Source organism: Pteropus alecto, unplaced genomic scaffold (genome assembly GCF_000325575.1).
Source record: "Pteropus alecto unplaced genomic scaffold, ASM32557v1 scaffold94, whole genome shotgun sequence".
Lineage (NCBI taxonomy): Eukaryota > Metazoa > Chordata > Mammalia > Chiroptera > Pteropodidae > Pteropus > Pteropus alecto.
The window spans coordinates 5,074,247-5,092,170 of NW_006437736.1; the positions used below are offsets into that span (position 1 = coordinate 5,074,247).

The 17,924-nt window shown below is 34.6% G+C and overlaps 1 protein-coding gene across 3 annotated transcripts in view; it reads right to left on the reverse strand.

Moving 5' to 3' along the window:
* WASHC4 (WASH complex subunit 4) overlaps positions 1-14,050 on the reverse strand; it is a 51,114-nt gene extending 37,064 nt beyond the window's left edge. For all 3 annotated transcript variants that reach the window (XM_025048824.1, XM_025048823.1, XM_006914521.3), the window contains exons 1-12: positions 13,905-14,050; positions 10,796-10,935; positions 9,832-9,885; positions 9,670-9,735; positions 8,893-8,938; positions 8,382-8,449; positions 5,731-5,813; positions 3,484-3,526; positions 2,907-3,010; positions 2,226-2,346; positions 854-977; positions 619-746 (exon numbers count right to left, since the gene is read on the reverse strand). In XM_025048824.1, the coding sequence (XP_024904592.1) occupies positions 619-746; positions 854-977; positions 2,226-2,346; positions 2,907-3,010; positions 3,484-3,526; positions 5,731-5,813; positions 8,382-8,449; positions 8,893-8,938; positions 9,670-9,735; positions 9,832-9,885; positions 10,796-10,935; positions 13,905-13,965 (1,038 nt within the window). In that variant the 5' untranslated portion in view covers positions 13,966-14,050. The remainder of the gene's footprint in view (positions 1-618; positions 747-853; positions 978-2,225; positions 2,347-2,906; positions 3,011-3,483; positions 3,527-5,730; positions 5,814-8,381; positions 8,450-8,892; positions 8,939-9,669; positions 9,736-9,831; positions 9,886-10,795; positions 10,936-13,904) is intronic.
* Positions 14,051-17,924: the final 3,874 nt, after the last annotated feature.

The following is a 17,924-nucleotide window of genomic DNA, read 5'->3' on the forward strand; positions in this document are numbered from 1 at the left end:
CCTATATCTGGCATGGAGCATGCCAATAATTTTATTCTGCCTAAATACTGAACAACACACACACACACGCATCACATACTTATACTCATGAATTTTAAGATAAATAAAAATATGCAAAAAAAATCAAATAGAAATCCTCATGACCTTTACTTTCACTCTATATTAGTGAAAAAATAAAAAATAAATACCCAACATAGCTGGGTTTTCAAGGTCACGTATCACTTGATTCTTCACACATTTTAAAATTTTGAAATCAGTGTCACATCATGGAAATAGCAAAGATATAAAAATTTTTCTACTTTAATAATGAGAATGAGTAGCAAAAACAGGAAAAAGAAAATAGGAGTAATAGTAATAGAAACCTAATGTTTAGGAAAAAATCTGGAAAAACAACCACTAATATGTACTTACATTATGTGGAATTATAAGGTATTTTCATTTACTATGTTACTTATTTCCGGAATGCTTGTGTTTTTAAAATGAATATAATATTTTTGTAATTATTATTACAAAAGTTATTTTTGTAAACAGGAATAACATACATTTTAAAATATCCAGTTCTATCTAAAATTTTTTTGATCTATTCAAATTAAGAAAATAAAAGTTCCAAGTTCTTACCTTCTTACAAATATCCAATAAAGACTTATAAAACTTTTTATCAACAGTTCGAAAAATTTGAAAGTGCAGTACAAAGAGTCCACAAATTCCAACATATTTGTCTCTCTGGTCAATTTCAGAAGGCTCTCCTTACAAAATAACATGAGAGAAAAACAAAATAAATATACTTTAAATTCTGCTTTCAAGAAAATTCAAACTTTATAAACAAAAGCCAAAAAATGCACTTTGCAATTACCAAGTCTGGCTTCTACATTTGCAAAAATTGAGCGAATACTATGTGCGAATTCTTCAGCGAAAGTGCTATTTTTTGACACAGATACTCCCCCATTGAGAGAATCAAACTGCTGCTCTATACAGGCCTAGAGAGAAAACATTTAAAGAGAAATTTAGACTCTCAATAATAAGTTGTTAAACAGATTTAAATATAGTATTGTGATAAATGGCTACATTCATCATTTTAATTTTACAAACATTGAATTTCAGGTTTTTACCTTAATATAATCTAATATCTAAATCTTTTCGAATGGAAAATTTGTATGTACTTATATATTTGAGTACCAGTTATGTGAAAGTAATAAAACTGAAACAAAAATCTGTAGTTCGACATGAAGCATACAGTGATGGCTCAGTGATGTACAGTATATCTGATGAGCACTGAAAAACATGTCTTATTATTTACTTTGCACTTTTAAGAGTAGAGTTTACTTTTTCTGTTTACAATTACTTTTCTAGCACTTTACTACAGCATGTGTAGAAATGTCTCCTAGAAAAAGAATCAATGACAAAAAACTACTCTTTGAATCTAACGGATTAAAAGTTAGATTGATTTAAACAAGAGTTGGAATCAACCTGTTAAACTGTAATCATGTAAAATATAAATTAAAGGTAACCTTTAATTTCACAGGAAGCAGATTTCACATGAACTATAATGCAATTTCTGGTGGATACTATGTAAAGCACTGATGTTCAACAGAATTTTCTGTAATATAGAAATGCTCTACATTTGTGGCGTCTGATATGATGGCTGGCCACAAAATACATGTGGCTATTTTTTACCCCAGCTTTGAGATACTGACATATACGAAAGTTTAAGGTGTACAGTGTGATTAGATTACATGTGGCTATTATGCACTTAAAATGTTGCTAGTGTGGCAAAGGAAAAGAAATTTTTATTTAATTTTAATTAATTTAAATTTAAATAGCCACATGGGGTTAGAAGCTACCTGGACTGTGCAGATTCAAATTATATTCTGAGTCTAGAGAGAATTAAACAGATTTTTAAAAGGTAGTCTTACAAACCTAAATCTAGAGGTTAACAACAAACACAATCCTTAACACAACTGCTTAGATCTTAATTGCTGTATAGCTTTATCCTTTTACAGAATTAAAAAAGAAACAACCCTCATCCCAAATATAACTGGTAACATTATTAATTTTGTTTGCTATTAGAAATTGAAATTATGTTTTAGTACACTAACAATGTTTTAAGACAAAGCACTTTTAAGAAAAACATATTCAACACTATGCTATAAAAGTGACCTACTATAATTCTGAGATGAATCAACTTATATAAGACCATTTATTATACACTAATACAGTTCTCATACCTGAAATATCATTCCATCAAGTAACTGCCCTTCTAGCTTCAGCAAGAATTTTTCAAATGGCTTTAGTTTTTCCTCCTGAATTCCAAATTTTGAAGGATTGTGATGGACGGATTTCAGTAACCTTGTGGAAGATCAGAAGACCATAAATTTGCCTAATAAATTCTTAAATTAAAATTTCCCCCAGAAATCAGAAGTTTGTACTTGTATTTCGTTCGGCCCTATGCATCTGAAAATTTGAACATAAAATCCTAATATGTTTAATTTTCTTATTATGCCTTTTTTATATCATCTTAAATTCAGATACTTGGTTATCTCTAGATACCATTTACTAAATACTTATAAATTGAATAAAATAAAATGCCTTGATTTAAAAAAATCTTGGAGTATACAATGAAATAAAATCAAACTCAGGAAAACAACTGTCACTTGAGTAGAACCCACAGCAAAAATAAATCTGAGTCCGGTAGTCAAGAATCAGTATGCTTTAAAGAAGTGTATCACACTCTCGAACAAACCCATCTGAAATTAAAGAACGGTTAGGGTCTTCATAAAAACATTTGACATCAGATCCTTCTAAATAAAGATCTCCAGGTCTTTTAAAGGATCTGAACTATTTATATTTATTTTTTACTAATACATTAACTCCACAAAGTAATATCTTAAATATTTTAATTGGCTCACCTTTTGTACATAGTCCAGTGGTCTTTTAATGTGATATGATTATCAATAATTTCATCCAGGGTAAGCAAAACTGTTAGCAGCTCTCCCAAGTGCTCATACATAGTCTGTCAAAAAACCTTTAATGATTACCATTTAATCACTAGTTAGAAGTTCAGCTTTATGTGGATTTTTTAAAGTTAAACACATTTAAGCTAATTACAGCCTTAGTTAAAGCAGCGGTAAATCAGTTTATTAGGCTACAGATGAAACTACTGATCCTCAGATGGAATAATTAGCTTTAAAAAGAGAAACACTTTGCCCAATATTTCATCCTTAACTGTGATTACTGGAAATTTCTCTCTCTCTCCAAGAGACTACTTGGAGAATCTACGTTGAGCCACTAGTGAGAAAATGTAAGAGTTACACTGATAGTGGGTCAGTAGTGCCTCATCAACTTCACAAATGAAAGAGAACTATAAAAAAAAAATCCTTTAAGACTCTTGCTATAATTGTCCTCCCCAATCACACAAACTCCAAAGTAAAATACAGTAAATTTTTAAATTTTACAGTTTTACGGGTCAAGTTAAATTACTTTTACCTGAAAATGAACTCCAGTTGTCTCTATAATTTTGGGTGCAACCCTGTAATAAAATAACACCCAAGTTAAAAAAAAATCTCTTTTGTCACAATTCATTTTTATTTTAAGGAAAACACATAGCAGCAGGAGCTCTTGGGCTTTTAATGCATATTTATCTTTACTTAGGCTTTAGTCCCTAAAGTCTAAGAGATCCATGGAATTACTACTTCATTCCACTTTCCCAAGAAGGGAACTAACTTGTACATACATAGTCTGGGCTATCCTAGCCTATACCTACTCAGTGGGTAGAGACATGACAACACGTGGTCCGTGTATAACCTTATCCATTTAAACCTAAAGGATCAAGCATGGGCGGGAGGTAGAGAAATAACAAAACTGATATTCATTTCTTTCTAAACTGTTAGACTTCTCCAATTCCCAACCGGAATCTTGGTTATTCTACCAAAACTGGCATTTGGGAACCAGTCCTCTTTCTAGTAAAGTATTTCTGAGCTGTCGTCCCTACTGAAAAACAATGCATACAGCTAAGATTATACCAAAGTCAAAAGCCCCAGGAGAATTCAATTTTACTTCCTAGCGATTCAATTTACTCAACAATAAATAATTTGAAATAGCGCTTATCTATCAAAGCACATATATTCCACAAGATAGAACATTTTAAAATTAAATACAAAATTCAAATAAATTTCATCTTTCTCGGGCAGGAGTACGGTGGTGGGGAGTCCTCTTGAATTATACATCTGGTACTGCAGGGGTTGAGGGAATTATGCTCTCATTCCCTTTCTGCCATGAGGAGAGTTTCAGTGAAAGAACATAAAATAAATACTTGACTAAGGGGGAAAACATGAGAATGGGAAAGATTTAACAATTTCTTTCAGTTTATAAAAGAGAGTTAAGATGAAGTATGGAATAATAAGAATAACAATGAATGGACTGGTGAACAAAAGCAACAGTACCTAAACTGCTATGGAACCTTGGCAAATAATTCTTTGGGGCCTCCGTTATCTTTTCTCATAATTAAGAATCCCTAGTCAAAAATCTAAACAAAGTTATAATACAGTCATGCGCCACTTATCAATGGGGATATGTTCTGAGAAATGCATTGTTAGGTGATTTTGTCATTATGCAAGCATCACAGAGCGTACTCACACAACCCTAGATAGGATAGCCTACTATGAGCTTATGCTATATGGCATAATCTAGTTCTCTGTAAGGAAGAAAAAAGAATTTTCCCTCTACCTTCTGGGTTCTTATCTAAGCTATCGTTGTAATAAAAGACTGATTTACTACAGGGAGAGATATATCTATAAAAATGGAGATTTCCCTTACAAATGTAAATGTCTTTTACAAAGGGTAACTTCTATCTAGTTTTTGGGGCTTCTCCTATGTCTGCTGTACCTTAAAATTGACCAGCCTAAAGTAATCCTTAGGCCAAGCAAACATACTTTGAGGTGATAAATTCTGTTCTCCTACAGCTCCTAGGCTATAAACCTAGGATGTTACTGTACTGAATACTATAGGCAACTGTAACACATTTGTATAATGTGTTGTGTTACAACACTACTGGATATCACTAAGTGATAGGACTTTTTAAGACCCATTATAATCTTATGGGACCACTTTCATATATGCAGTCCATGGCTGACAGAAATGTCATTATGTGGCACATGACTATAGTAAGTAGGGAAAATTTTAAGTATAAAGTATTAAACATGCAAGATATTATTTCGTGGTAATAAGAATGGTAAGGACACAATGAAAATATGATCATTTTTCTTAATTTAGGGCTCTGGCTCCCAAACTTGAACAATCATGAGAATTACAAAGTTTTTTCAACGTAGATTCCCGAACCTCACTCCCCAAGATTCTGTGGTTTAAGAAAAATCTCATGTGATTCCACTGAGTCAGGGAATCTTCAATGTAAAGGAGGGAGGAAAGGAATGAGAGAGAATATGGCACGTTAGCCTTTTTCTATATAATTATATTTAAGATTATTGTCAACATTCTCATTCAGACAGATGATGGGTTCATTCACCATGGCAGAAACTGTGTCTTATTAACCTATCATTTCTTTATTAAACATATTAAGTAATATTTGAAACAGCATGAGCATTCAAAGAATGCTGAATAAGTGAATGAAGGAATGAATGAACAAACGAAAAAACTATTTCAGGTAATTAACTAGTTTAAGAAAAACATTTCCTACATTTCTGTTATAAATGCAAAAATATTTCTAAAATCCATTACTTGTTACTGATATAGAGGGCAGCCAACTGATGGACTACATTCATCACCACTTCATAGCACCTGGTAACAAAACAAGACAGTTCCTGAAATGACAAGTTGGGTATATGTTACAAAGTTGCTTTTTAAATGTCTCCATTTCTGACTGAATTTTATGGTAACAATGTTAAACAAAAACAAAATAGTTTTCTAGTAAAAACTCCAATTAACCTGTAGCCAGACAACTTCAAGCATCCCTCAAGCAATCAATTCTTAACTCACCTCCTGCATCCCAAGGTCATTTCTACCTCTCTGCTCCCACAGCATTTCATTCACACTTCTATTTTAAGTCTTATGTTTTACTCATATAATTCCTAAATGACAGAGACCACCTCCTTGCTTCTCTGAATATCCACTGCCTAGCATAGTGGCTAACCCTCAACTGCTTCTCAATAAATTTCTGTCCTATCAAATGAATAAATGAACATTTGAATGAATGAATAATCTCAAAAGTGCTGGTTTAGAAAGAATGACAATGAGAGAAAGGAGTCTCCAGAAGCCACTAATAAAACTTCAAATGTTTATTATCTTTAACCTTATCTATAAACAGGCTTGGCACATAGCAAGTGAAATATTACCCAGGAATGTCTGTCATTTAAAAAACTGGCATCTACCATGTCCCACATCTCCTAAAAATTTCTTTTCGGCTCTCAACTTTTAAACCTTTACAGTTTGCATCCCAGAGTGTTTAAAACTGGATAAAACCTGTTCTAAAATTTTAAGCTCTATGAGGGCAAGAATCTCTGTTGGTTTTGTGCACTGTTGTATCCCTAGCACCAAAAATGGTTTCTAACATATGCTAGGCTCATCAAAGTTTGTTGAATATTTAAAAATAGAATTTTATGCAGCTGTCAGTGAGATAAAAAAAATTTAATTTAACATTTTTAAAACTGAAAATAATGCAATTTAATTTTAAATAGTTCTAGTTTTACATTTCTTATTAAATTTCTAAAAGTTTAATAAAAGCAGAGAAAACAGAAAATGCAGGACACACACAAAAAAGGCAGAAACAAATCCAGACATATAATAGACTATATATGAAACAGAATAAATTAACAAATTAAAAGACAAAGGTTTTCAGATTGTATAAAAAAATCAAAATCCAGACACATGCAGTTTTAAAAAAACACAACTAAAACATAAAGACACCAAAAGGTTGAAAGAATGAAATCGAGAAAATGTTAACTCAGAGCTGGGGCAGTGATATTAATATAAGACAAAGTAGACTTCTTAGCATTACTATGGCTAATTACTATATATTTATATATGTAATTATTATCATAGCTTGAGGGTCACCACATAACAATAAAAGATTCAATTTATCAGGAATGATAAACTTGTATGTACCAAATAAAATATCTTCAAAATAAGAAATGCAAAATTTGATAAAACTATGGGGAGAAATTGACACATTCACTGAGACCCTACAAATTTCTTAGACTCCTGCCCAGCAATCTTCCCGTTAGGTTCTGGCAATAGGTGGCAATAAAAGGAGGCTAGAAGGCAGGAAAAGGAAAAGGACATCCTTTCTATTTCTTCCTGTTTTTGTCAACCTACTCCAGGCAGGAGAGGTACACCCTGGGGATGGCAGATTGCTTCCGCCTCCAGCTTCTTCCACCACTACAGAACCAACCTCACTTGTATTGCCCTCTCAAAGGTATCAGCAGCAGCCAGGCAGTGCTACTTTCCCAGAGATACAGGTACTAATTCCGGGGGGGCTCCTTCTCCAAGCTCCCAGATTCTGGCAACCCCAACCTTTTCCCTTTTTCCCCCTAGATGTAGAAGTGGTATCTTCATCCTTTGGATTACCTCACTGTTCTTTTTTCTTTCAGCCTTCCAATTCTTATGTAACCAACTGTCTATATTAACTCTCCTCTTTTGAAATACCTTGTGTGGACTCAGACACATACCATAATAGAGGATAATTTCAACAAAATGTTCTCAATTAGGTCAAGTACACCAAAAAAGTAGTGAAGATCTAAAAGATTTGAACAATATATTAGCATGCTTGATTCAATGAAATAATCAAATCTTGTACCCAACAATCAGAAAGTGGGTGGGATTATGGGTAATTTTTTCCTTATCTCCAATTTTTGCTTTTGTCGCATCATGCAAGCACTGCTTTTATAATGGGGAGGGGAGAAATAGAGGTTATTTCATTTTTCTTGTAAAATTAAAACAAAACAGCTAGAATACCTAAAATTTTGCAGTATGGAAAAGCGTATCTAAATTGAAAAATTTCATTAGAAGTAGCAAGTGCGGTTGCTTTTAACCTCATCATTGCTCATGTAACAACTTAATCATCTACATTAATTTTTTCCTGACAGTTATCTTTTCCTACCTAGTACAACGTTTAAACTATTTTAAAAGGCACAGTGACAAATTATTCATAAATGAAATTATATAAATTTAATTTTGATCCTTATCATCCTGAAATGCTATGAAAATCTTTCAGGAATTATGATCTCCTTAATTGTAATCCAATAACAACTAAGTGTCTTACTCTTACACTATACATTCTAAGCATTTGAAGGTTTGAGAAATCTTTTTGAATTATGTGTACTTTACTCAAAGTTTTCCAAGAAAAACCTCAATAAAAAGTAAAAATCAGTTACCTGTAAGAACGAAATAAATCTCCCCATTTGAATTTGGCAATCACCTTCCACCATGCTGGAATCTGTTGCTTTAAAAGGCAACATAAAGATTGTATTTCAATTATTTTATATAAACTCAATCGACACCAAAAAATAAGAATATGATTTTTAATCATTAATACATCTAATCTGCACAGCATTAAAAACAGAATTTTTACACTGAAGAAAAAATGAGACAATCATCACACAATTAAAATAACCATCTGTGTCACTATTTAATGAATTCAAGGAAAATTCTTATCTAGCTACAGTGCTCTGTAATTAATAAAAATATCATAGAGAATTTAAAGAACTTGCTGCTGCTTAATCACGCAGGGTTTTTTCCCGTTTACCAAACAAATAAACCAACAAAAATACCTGAATGCTTATTTTTTCCAAAACATTATGATAGTCCTAGAATTGTCTGTTAAGTTTTTGTTCATTTCAATCTCAAAATACGCATCGCATTACAATGTAAAATTTTAAAACTTACCTCCTTCTCCATAAAACAGGAGACCATTATAAAATTTAGTTTCAGCCTGTTTAAAAAAAATTAAAATAATTTTAAAAATTGCTATTTTGTTTTTAAATTCCTAGGCTCTCTTAGTTATCCATATCTAATAATAAGCAGAAGACTGCATCACTTACAAATTCACTAAAAATCAAAAACTGCTTACAATACAGATAAATTCAATTTATCTTTAGCGTACCAAAAATATCATCACACAGTCAAAAGTTATTTCTTGATTTCTTTAGCCTTTACTTTGTCTCATCTGACCACTCTAATTGCCCCATATCCTCCCGTTAGTTCATGTGAGATGGAAAGCAAACACATGGTAACAAAAAAGTAGAGAAAAAAATGAAGTCTACTAACTTCCAGAGGTTTCATTGTTCATGGGCATATTGAAAATTCAAAGCTTTCTTTAAAAATCAGTTATATCCAGAAAGCCAGTATATATGGCGGGTAACAGATTTTGAAGGTATACTAACCCAGACACTAACCATTACTGCAGTAAAATGTTAGGTAAGCAAAACCCTCTTTAAATCTCGGTTGCCTTATCTATTTCTCACATCCCTCCCTGGGTTGTTTTAAGTATTAACAGGGTTGGTTAGCATGATATTTGGTACATAGTAAGTACTCTGTTATTAATACTACTATTACTTCTTTAAGTAATTAAACATTTAATAAATATTCATGCACACTGTACACTTATAAGCGTATTTGCTTTTTAAGTCATGTTTTTAACATCTTAAGAATACAAATAATTACCTCATATTTTAATTTCTTGATTTCACAACAAAGCGCAGCATAAACCGTGATGACTTTGTTTAAGACCTAGTTTCATGAGTAAAAACACAAAAGGGAAAAAGTGAATTATAGCAGATAACCAAAGCATTTTAAAAATAGGTTTTTAGGTTTAGGAATCTGTACCTTGTTTTCAGTCTTTATGAGTTCCAAAAGGGAAGACTGTTCATAAGGCAAAAGCTATAGAAACAAGGAAAAGAACATTTCTTTTTAGTTTGAAAAGAATTACTGAAATGTTAAATGCAAACTGAATCTAGCTCTACTCTATTTAAATTTGTTTTAGACCCTCTACTCAGCACCATACCAGATAGGGAGTGACTACTAATGGGTACGGGATTTCTTCTGGGAATGGTGAGAATATTCTAAACTGGTTCTGGTAATGGCTGCACAATTCTGTGAATATTCTAAAACACAAAGAATTGAATGACATGCAAATTATATATCAAGAAAGTTGTTATTTAAAAACTCAATATGTGACTTAGGACAGTGTTTAGTACATAATAAATGTTAGCTATTATTTCAGTAGTAACAGGATACAGTTTCAAAGATAAAACAGGATAGAACTACCTCAAAATAGAACAAAACAGGAATGACCTAATTTATACATTAAAAAATTGTTCCAACATTAGGATCCTCCTAAGTAATATAAAGGAACTTTTGGGAAATGATGAAAATATTCTGTATCTTAATTGGGATATGAATTACATGGATATATGTGTTTGGCAAAATCCACTGAACAGTATATTTTAAATCTATGCATTTCACTGTATGTAAAATAACCTCAACAAACACAGCTTGATATTCTATTCCAACCCTCTTCATTTTCTTGATGATGAAAAACAAAGGCTAGTTCAAAGAGTTGGAGTCTGTGTCAGTCTTGGCACTAAAGGCTTTGAGGTTGTGTCATTCTTTAAAAAAACAAAATCATACAAAAATACCTGCATGGCTTAGAGAAAAGGACATTAACAATTTTCCTCCAAGTTTTAGTTCTCTAGATTCTGAATAATATACATTCCAACAATTATGTTTTCAAGATATAGTGTGTCCTGAAAATACATACATAAATTTAAAAAATTAAACAAAATCAAACCTTTAATGCTATAGGATCAAGATTGAAATCCCAAACATCTCCAATTGAATCATCCAGTGCATCCTCAATTCTTCGCAACTGAGACGTATACTCCTCAAGAAATTTCCCGTAATTCTTAAGTTGAACTTCAGCATGAATTTCTAAATTTAAATTTTAAAATAGTACGTGAGAATTACAAAAAATTACAGGACATTTACGTCAAATAATCTCAAAAGTTGCAGCAAAGTAGATACTAAATGTATTACTCTAGAATGTCTAGACTTACTGAAAATAAAGTTTCAGTTAAACAATAATTCAGCTTTCGATATTTTCCAGATAAATTTAAAAGCAGATGTTGCCATATACAGAGCTATAGATCATCTTAAAACTTTAAAGTATTATGAAAAAGTCACTACCCCATTTACTCGATAATCCAGAGCTTTGAAATGATTTGACTAATTTCTTAGACAACACAATATCCTGATTCCGAGTTTTAGTCATAAACAATATTTTTGCAAAAATAAAATCGTGACCTGAAGCAGGTGCAAAAATCTGGTTGTCATACAAGCAAAATTTAAAAACATAATTCTTAATTCTCTGCACAGTAAACTGTCTAAAAATACACCTATATACTGTTTTTAAAATGTGCTGAGGTCTGCTTTATCATAACGGATATTCCTGCAATGCCCCAAATTTACCAAGATATTATTTTAACTATTTAACTATAATAATAGAGTTGGAAAACCCAGTAAAGAAAACTAAGTACAGAATATTGTGATATTTAAAGAATTTACATATTAATAGATGACTAAAGAGTCACTAGAATAAAATAAATAAAGGTATGCCTATTTATCAAAATTAATAAAAGTAAATATTCCACTTTATATACGTAAGAATTCATACTTATTACAAAGGCAGCACATTCAAGCTCTGTCTTCTGAAAAAAAAAGGTAAAAGTTTTCTCTCCTGAAATTAGCCATGCAAAGCAACTCTAAGATAATGTATCTTCTCATTAAGGATAAAGACCTAGCTCCCCATTCTCTCTTATTTTGCAACTAATTCACTAACTCAGGTGGGTCAACTTAGTTCGTTAAGGTTTCTCTCTCATTATAGCATTAATCTAGGCAATTCTGAAAAACGTTTAGTCTCAATATGATTAACAGTCTATAAATGAATGAAAATTAGGCACAGAGAAGAAATGAGATGTCTTCTCTACAGCTTAAATTAAAAACTGAGTAAGATTCTCAAAATCCCACACACACATCTAATTCTGTTATATGGAAAATGACCTTAGCTGTATTTAACCAGCAAACGAGTTCTTAATAACAATATTAGAAAAACATGTCAATAAATTACTCATTTAGTCTATTTGAGAATTTACAAAGTAGCAGGCATCAGAAAACCTGTAATAAAATTAAAGTTCCTTGCTGATAAGGAATAGTTGTAAAATTAGTAAAAATTAAAATAAAAAGATTTAAAATAAAAACTACATGATTCTTCAAGAGTGAAATTTACGTGCTTATCCCTTCCAACAAACTGCATTCTTTGTTTTATCTTTGTATTCTTAATACCTAGCATAGTGGTAATATAGAAAACGTCTGCTCAGTGAATCAGATCTTTCTACTCTAAAGTGAACGAACCATTTGCAAACCCAATAATATGTTTTATTCCAATTTTTTGAAGATGAAAGTAAATATTCCACCTTATACATAGTAATTCATTATTTATTCCAAAGGCAAAGTCAGGGACCTTTGTCCATAAAACTTCGTCCATGATAAGGTGCAGTTCACCTTATAACAGTAAATACAGAATCCTCTTCACAAAAAAATTAAAAGACTTTGTTATTACCACCAAGATTTTTTTATGCTGTATAAGAGCTAATATCTTATGAAATGTTTTGTGAAAAACTGCAAATCCTCCTGAATTAAGCTCACAGTTTCTTCCAGAGACTAAAACCTAATAACATGTAAGTTTGTACACGTGTCTTGCTTTGTAAATTTAAGCAAAATCCACAAGTAATTTTTTTAAATTACATTCACCTTTAACTTTTTATTACCACCAAGATTTTTTTATGCTGTATAAGAGCTAATATCTTATGAAATGTTTTGTGAAAAACTGCAAATCCTCCTGAATTAAGCTCACAGTTTCTTCCAGAGACTAAAACCTAATAACATGTAAGTTTGTACACGTGTCTTGCTTTGTAAATTTAAGCAAAATCCACAAGTAATTTTTTTAAATTACATTCACCTTTTGGAAAAACGGCATTAAAAAACAAATTCACAAGCAGTATGTCTCAATATCTCCTATATCATTTATACAGATTAATATCACCAAAGGTAAGAAACAGATTGACATCTTGAGTGTTACCACAATAGTTTGGCCTCTAAATTCTGCTGCGTATAACTGAAGGTGTTAGTTTTGTTAGGCTTCTAAGCTAAAATCAGACAATTCGATTTTATAAAGCAAAATGTGAAGCAGATTTCCTGTGATTTTTGAAACCTTTCTAGCTGCGACGGAAACGACAGGACATCACTTATTTAACGTAAACAAAATGCATGGAAGGAAATTAACATTCACGTGTTTATCTTTTCTATCTCAAGAGTTCTTTTTCGCTATCTTCAATAGTTAGAAGAATGTGAAGGAAAAAACACTCAAACTTCCAAAAGTTGGTTGGGGAGGAAAAAAAAAAAAAAAACAGGAAACCGAAACAGGAACCCAGACCTAAGCCTCAGCTAGAATTGAACGCTCTGATGATCTGGCGAAAGCCCCAAGAGTCCAAAGACAGGGCCAGACTCCTCTTCGGGCGGCTGGGCCTCCCTGGACCCGCCCCGCCCGTGCCCCCAGGGCTGCAGAAAGTGCACGCCGCTCCCCCAGGGGTACCCCTAGCTCCTCAGGAGAGTCCCTGCCCCGAATGACGAGCCCTGACCGGGCCGACCTGACCCGCATTGCTGAGACCCCCCCAACCCAGAAAGAAACGCTCGAGAGCGCGTCCCTCTCAACCGGCAGAAAGTGCCCGGAACCCGACGGCTGCGCAGCGACCGCGACGCAGAGCCCTCCCGCAGGAACGCCGCCAGGACTGAGGTCGGCGCAGCAGAGTCCACCCGCAGCCCTCGCCCTGTCGCTCTCTTACTCTGTGAGCCGTCGTCAACGCGGTCGAACTCCCAGTCCGGGGACAGAGTCTCCACCGCCATCACCCCGGCGCCTCCCTCACTCACAGCCCCTACCAGCCTGGACGACTACGGCAGCCTCGCCCCAGCGGCTGTCACAGCACGTGACTTCCGGCCCTGGCCCCGCCCCCGTCGCGAGGGCCCGCTGGGCTTCACGCCCCCTGCGGGCCGCGGGGGCCGCTGGGAAAGCGAGTCCTCCGCGGTGACCAGAGGTGGCTGCACGGGCGGCGACGGCGGCGACGGTCCTCTTGGTGTCCTCCTGTCTCTATTTGGGCCTTTCCACTGTTTTCTTATGTCACACCGATATCTTCAATTTCGCCTTGCTGTCTCCAAGCCACTTTTATTACCTAGGGAGTTACTCCCTCAGTCTAGCCAAAAAAGGGCAAAATTGATGGGGTGAGGGCTTAAGAGGAAGGCGTGGTCCTCGAAAAAGTCGCTGTCCAGGACCTTCTCCCAAGAAGCCGGTATTTCTAAAGCCCTCCCTGTCGCCACCATCGGAGAGCTTAGCTTGCTGCTTTCCTCCTGCGCGTCCTGTACGGATTGTTCTTGAAAAAAAACTGCGAAGAGGAGTTACTTGACGAACACCTTACGGAGGAATTTTACTACCATGCTTACATTGCACTCGCTCGCTCTCCACCCCCTCCTCTTAAAAAGGGGCGGTAGGGGGTGGGGGAAAGAAACGCTGTTTAAGTGTTTTTAAATGCTCCTACCTGCTACCTGGCTCTTCCGCGAATGAGAATATGTTACCTAGCAACTCTACTTATAGCAATGTTCATTGCTGCATAGTTTTTAACAGATACTAATAGAAAATCTAAATGTCCATCCACAGGGAATAATTGCACAACGTTTAATAATCCATACAATGAAATACTAGATAGCTGTTAAATGAAACAGATTTATAGAGGCATGAGAAAATTATATTTAATCAGGTCCAATGTTTAATCATAATCTCCTCTGAATGACATATCACAGTGACTAAAACCCTTCAAAGGGCTCAGTTGTCTGGTAAGAGAAATTATTAAGGTATTTAACTTACGAATCAACGAAGTATAGTTGGCAGATCTGCCACCTGCTTTTGCAAATAAAGTTTTATTGAAACACAATCATTCCCACTTATTTGCATATTATCTATTGCTGCTTCACAATACAATGGCAGCTTGAGTAGTCACAGCAGTGACAATATGGCCCAGGAGCCTAAAATATCTACTATTGAGCCCTTTAAGGAAAAGTTTGCCAACCCTTGTTTAAACTCCAAAAGAGCAAAATAAGGAAAAAATATTAAAAAGGTCTTGTTATATAAATTATGGTCCACAAAGTGTATTGAAATAACCTAATTTACAAAGCATAATTATCTTAGAAAACTCTTATAATCAGCATATCAAAGAAATTAACAAGGATCTATGTCCTTGTAAAGAGGCAATGGACACAGCCTAAAGTAGTCAAGTGGACCCACTTGTAGTTAATAACTAGGAAAAGTAGACAAAATATAATAAAAATAAAGAGAATAAAAGCAGGCAGAAACCATAGGAAAACTTACTCAGCAACTGGTAATAATTATGTGTTTGTGGCTTTTTACCTGACAGTGTCCCTCATCCCCTTCAAATCGAGGAATGAAACCTGCTGTGTTACTAGCTCGAGATGGTAGCAAACTAAATTCAGCGCTGTTGGAAGAGAAGCTGAAAATTTGGGGTGCGTTTGGGAGAGGGGAAATTCTGAAGCAGGGGACTCACAGAATGGATGAGATCTAAAATCCAAGTATAAACTCTGCCCAAATTCCTGGCTGACCACGAAACTACATGTAGAGGGCCTGCTGAAACTGCAGTCAGGAGTCTTTGAAAAACAACTATACTGGTTGAGAGATGTGTTTGCTGCCATTTGATGCATATTACCTGTGCACCTTAGGTAGCAAAAGCTGAAGCCCTGTGGATTTAAGATAACAGAGAACAGAGATTGAACTGGCAGAGCAGCTTGAAATTTAGAAAGAAAAATTGATAAACAAGGGAACTGCAAAGGGAGTAAACCCCAAAATCTGAGCAAAATCACTGGCCAAATCTTTGTCAAATGAAGAACTAAGCAGAAATATAAGCTGCTGCACTCTTCAAGGTTTGAGTCCAAGCACATTTACTTCTTTCTAAATCAAAACCCCAATAATTTTCTGAAGAACATAACAGAATCCAGAGTGTCACTGAATTGTCATTTTTTAACAATGAGTGATGAAGTTTAACCAAAATCTGACAGAACAGAAAAAAGAAATAGATGAAATTATAATTACAGTTGGAAATTTTAACACTTCTCTCTTGTTATATGATATAACAAGTAGAATAAAGAATTGAATGATACTCTCAACCAACTTGTATTAATTGATATTTATAAGACATTTCACTCAACAGCCACAAAATAGACATTTTTTCAAGTATACGAGGAATACTCAGTAAAATAGGCCATATGCTAGGCCATAAAACAAATCTCAATACACTTAAATGGATTGAAATGTTATAGTTATGTTCTCTGACCACAATGTAATTACATTAGAAATCAATAACAAAATCTCAAAATCCCTGAAATTCCCTAAATATTAGCACAAAGCTCAAGGGCATTTTACTGAATTAAGAAAACCAGTCAAAACAGTTACACATTGTGTGATTCCATTTACTTCATATTCTTGAAGAGATAAAACTATAGTGATTTTAGAATATTTTAGTGGTTATTAGGGTTAAGATGTGGTTGCTAGACATGACTGAAAATGGCTGGGGCAAGGACTTGTGGCGGCGGGGAGGTGGGAAGTAGAACTATTCTATATCCTGATCATGGTATTCCTTACATAGATCCGTACATTTGTTGAAACTCAGAAATGTATACCCACCCCCCAAGAAAAGGCAATTTTACTTATGTTAATTTTAACACACCTGGTTGTGGGATTGGCCTTCGCATGCATCCAGCTTCAGATTTCAAAGGATGACAGGTCTTGGATTTTCATTGTTTCTTTTCTGTCTCTTTACAGTTTTTGCTACATTCTTTAGGTTTCATATGGTATCCCTTGGCAGCTTCAGGCTCATCACCATACCAGATCTAGCATAAGAGAGAAAAGGAACACACTTAACTGATAGCTCAAACAGAAGTCTCAGAATTAAGTTTTGCTGGCCTTGATTAACCTTACTAGGACATTGTGCACCTTGTTGAACCAATCATTGTAACTGAGGGGACGAGAGGGATGCACCAATTAGCTTAGTCTAGGTCATGTGCTCCACCCCTGGATCCTGGGGTGGTGGGGGTTTGGGAGAGAGATAACTTCATAAGAACCACAGGGCCTAAGAAAGGGGGAGAAGCGGATCCTCAGATGACAACCAGGTACTATTACCCCAAGTAGTGGGCTTGTCTTACAGTAATTGTGCTTCCTGTGGATCATACTCTCTCCTAGGGTGATGTCTTCTAAGAGTACCAGTAGAGAGCCTGGGGTATATATTGGACTCTCTCCTTCTTGGCAGGTGTTGAACTCTAATTTCTTGATACTGAAAACTCTGCTTTGCTTTTCAGCATTTTCTTAGTTTTATAGCCTTAATTCCATATAACTTAAGAATCAGCAAATACCTCAAACAGAAAACAGGTATCCTAAGCCGAGTGCATCTCCCTTATCTTTAAGATCTTTGCTCCTCAAGTCCTGACTGCTCTTACTCCAATTGTCTTTCTACCCCCACGAGATTGCTGAAAACTGCTGGTTTCTTTGCTTTTTGGCATCTATTCCCTACCTGGATTTTTAGCTTCTCTTCCCAAATCAAGCATTGATAAATGCCAAATTGGAAAGTAGAATGCAAAATGGATTGAATTCAGTGAGCTTCTTTTTCTTCTAAGACCTTAATAATTCAAGACTTGACCACTGCATCAGCTTTCTGATGCTTTCAGACAGATAAACTAAATAATTTTATCTAGATGTACTAGTTATTCTTGATGAGTGTTGTTATGCTACAAAGGACTATCATAGGTGA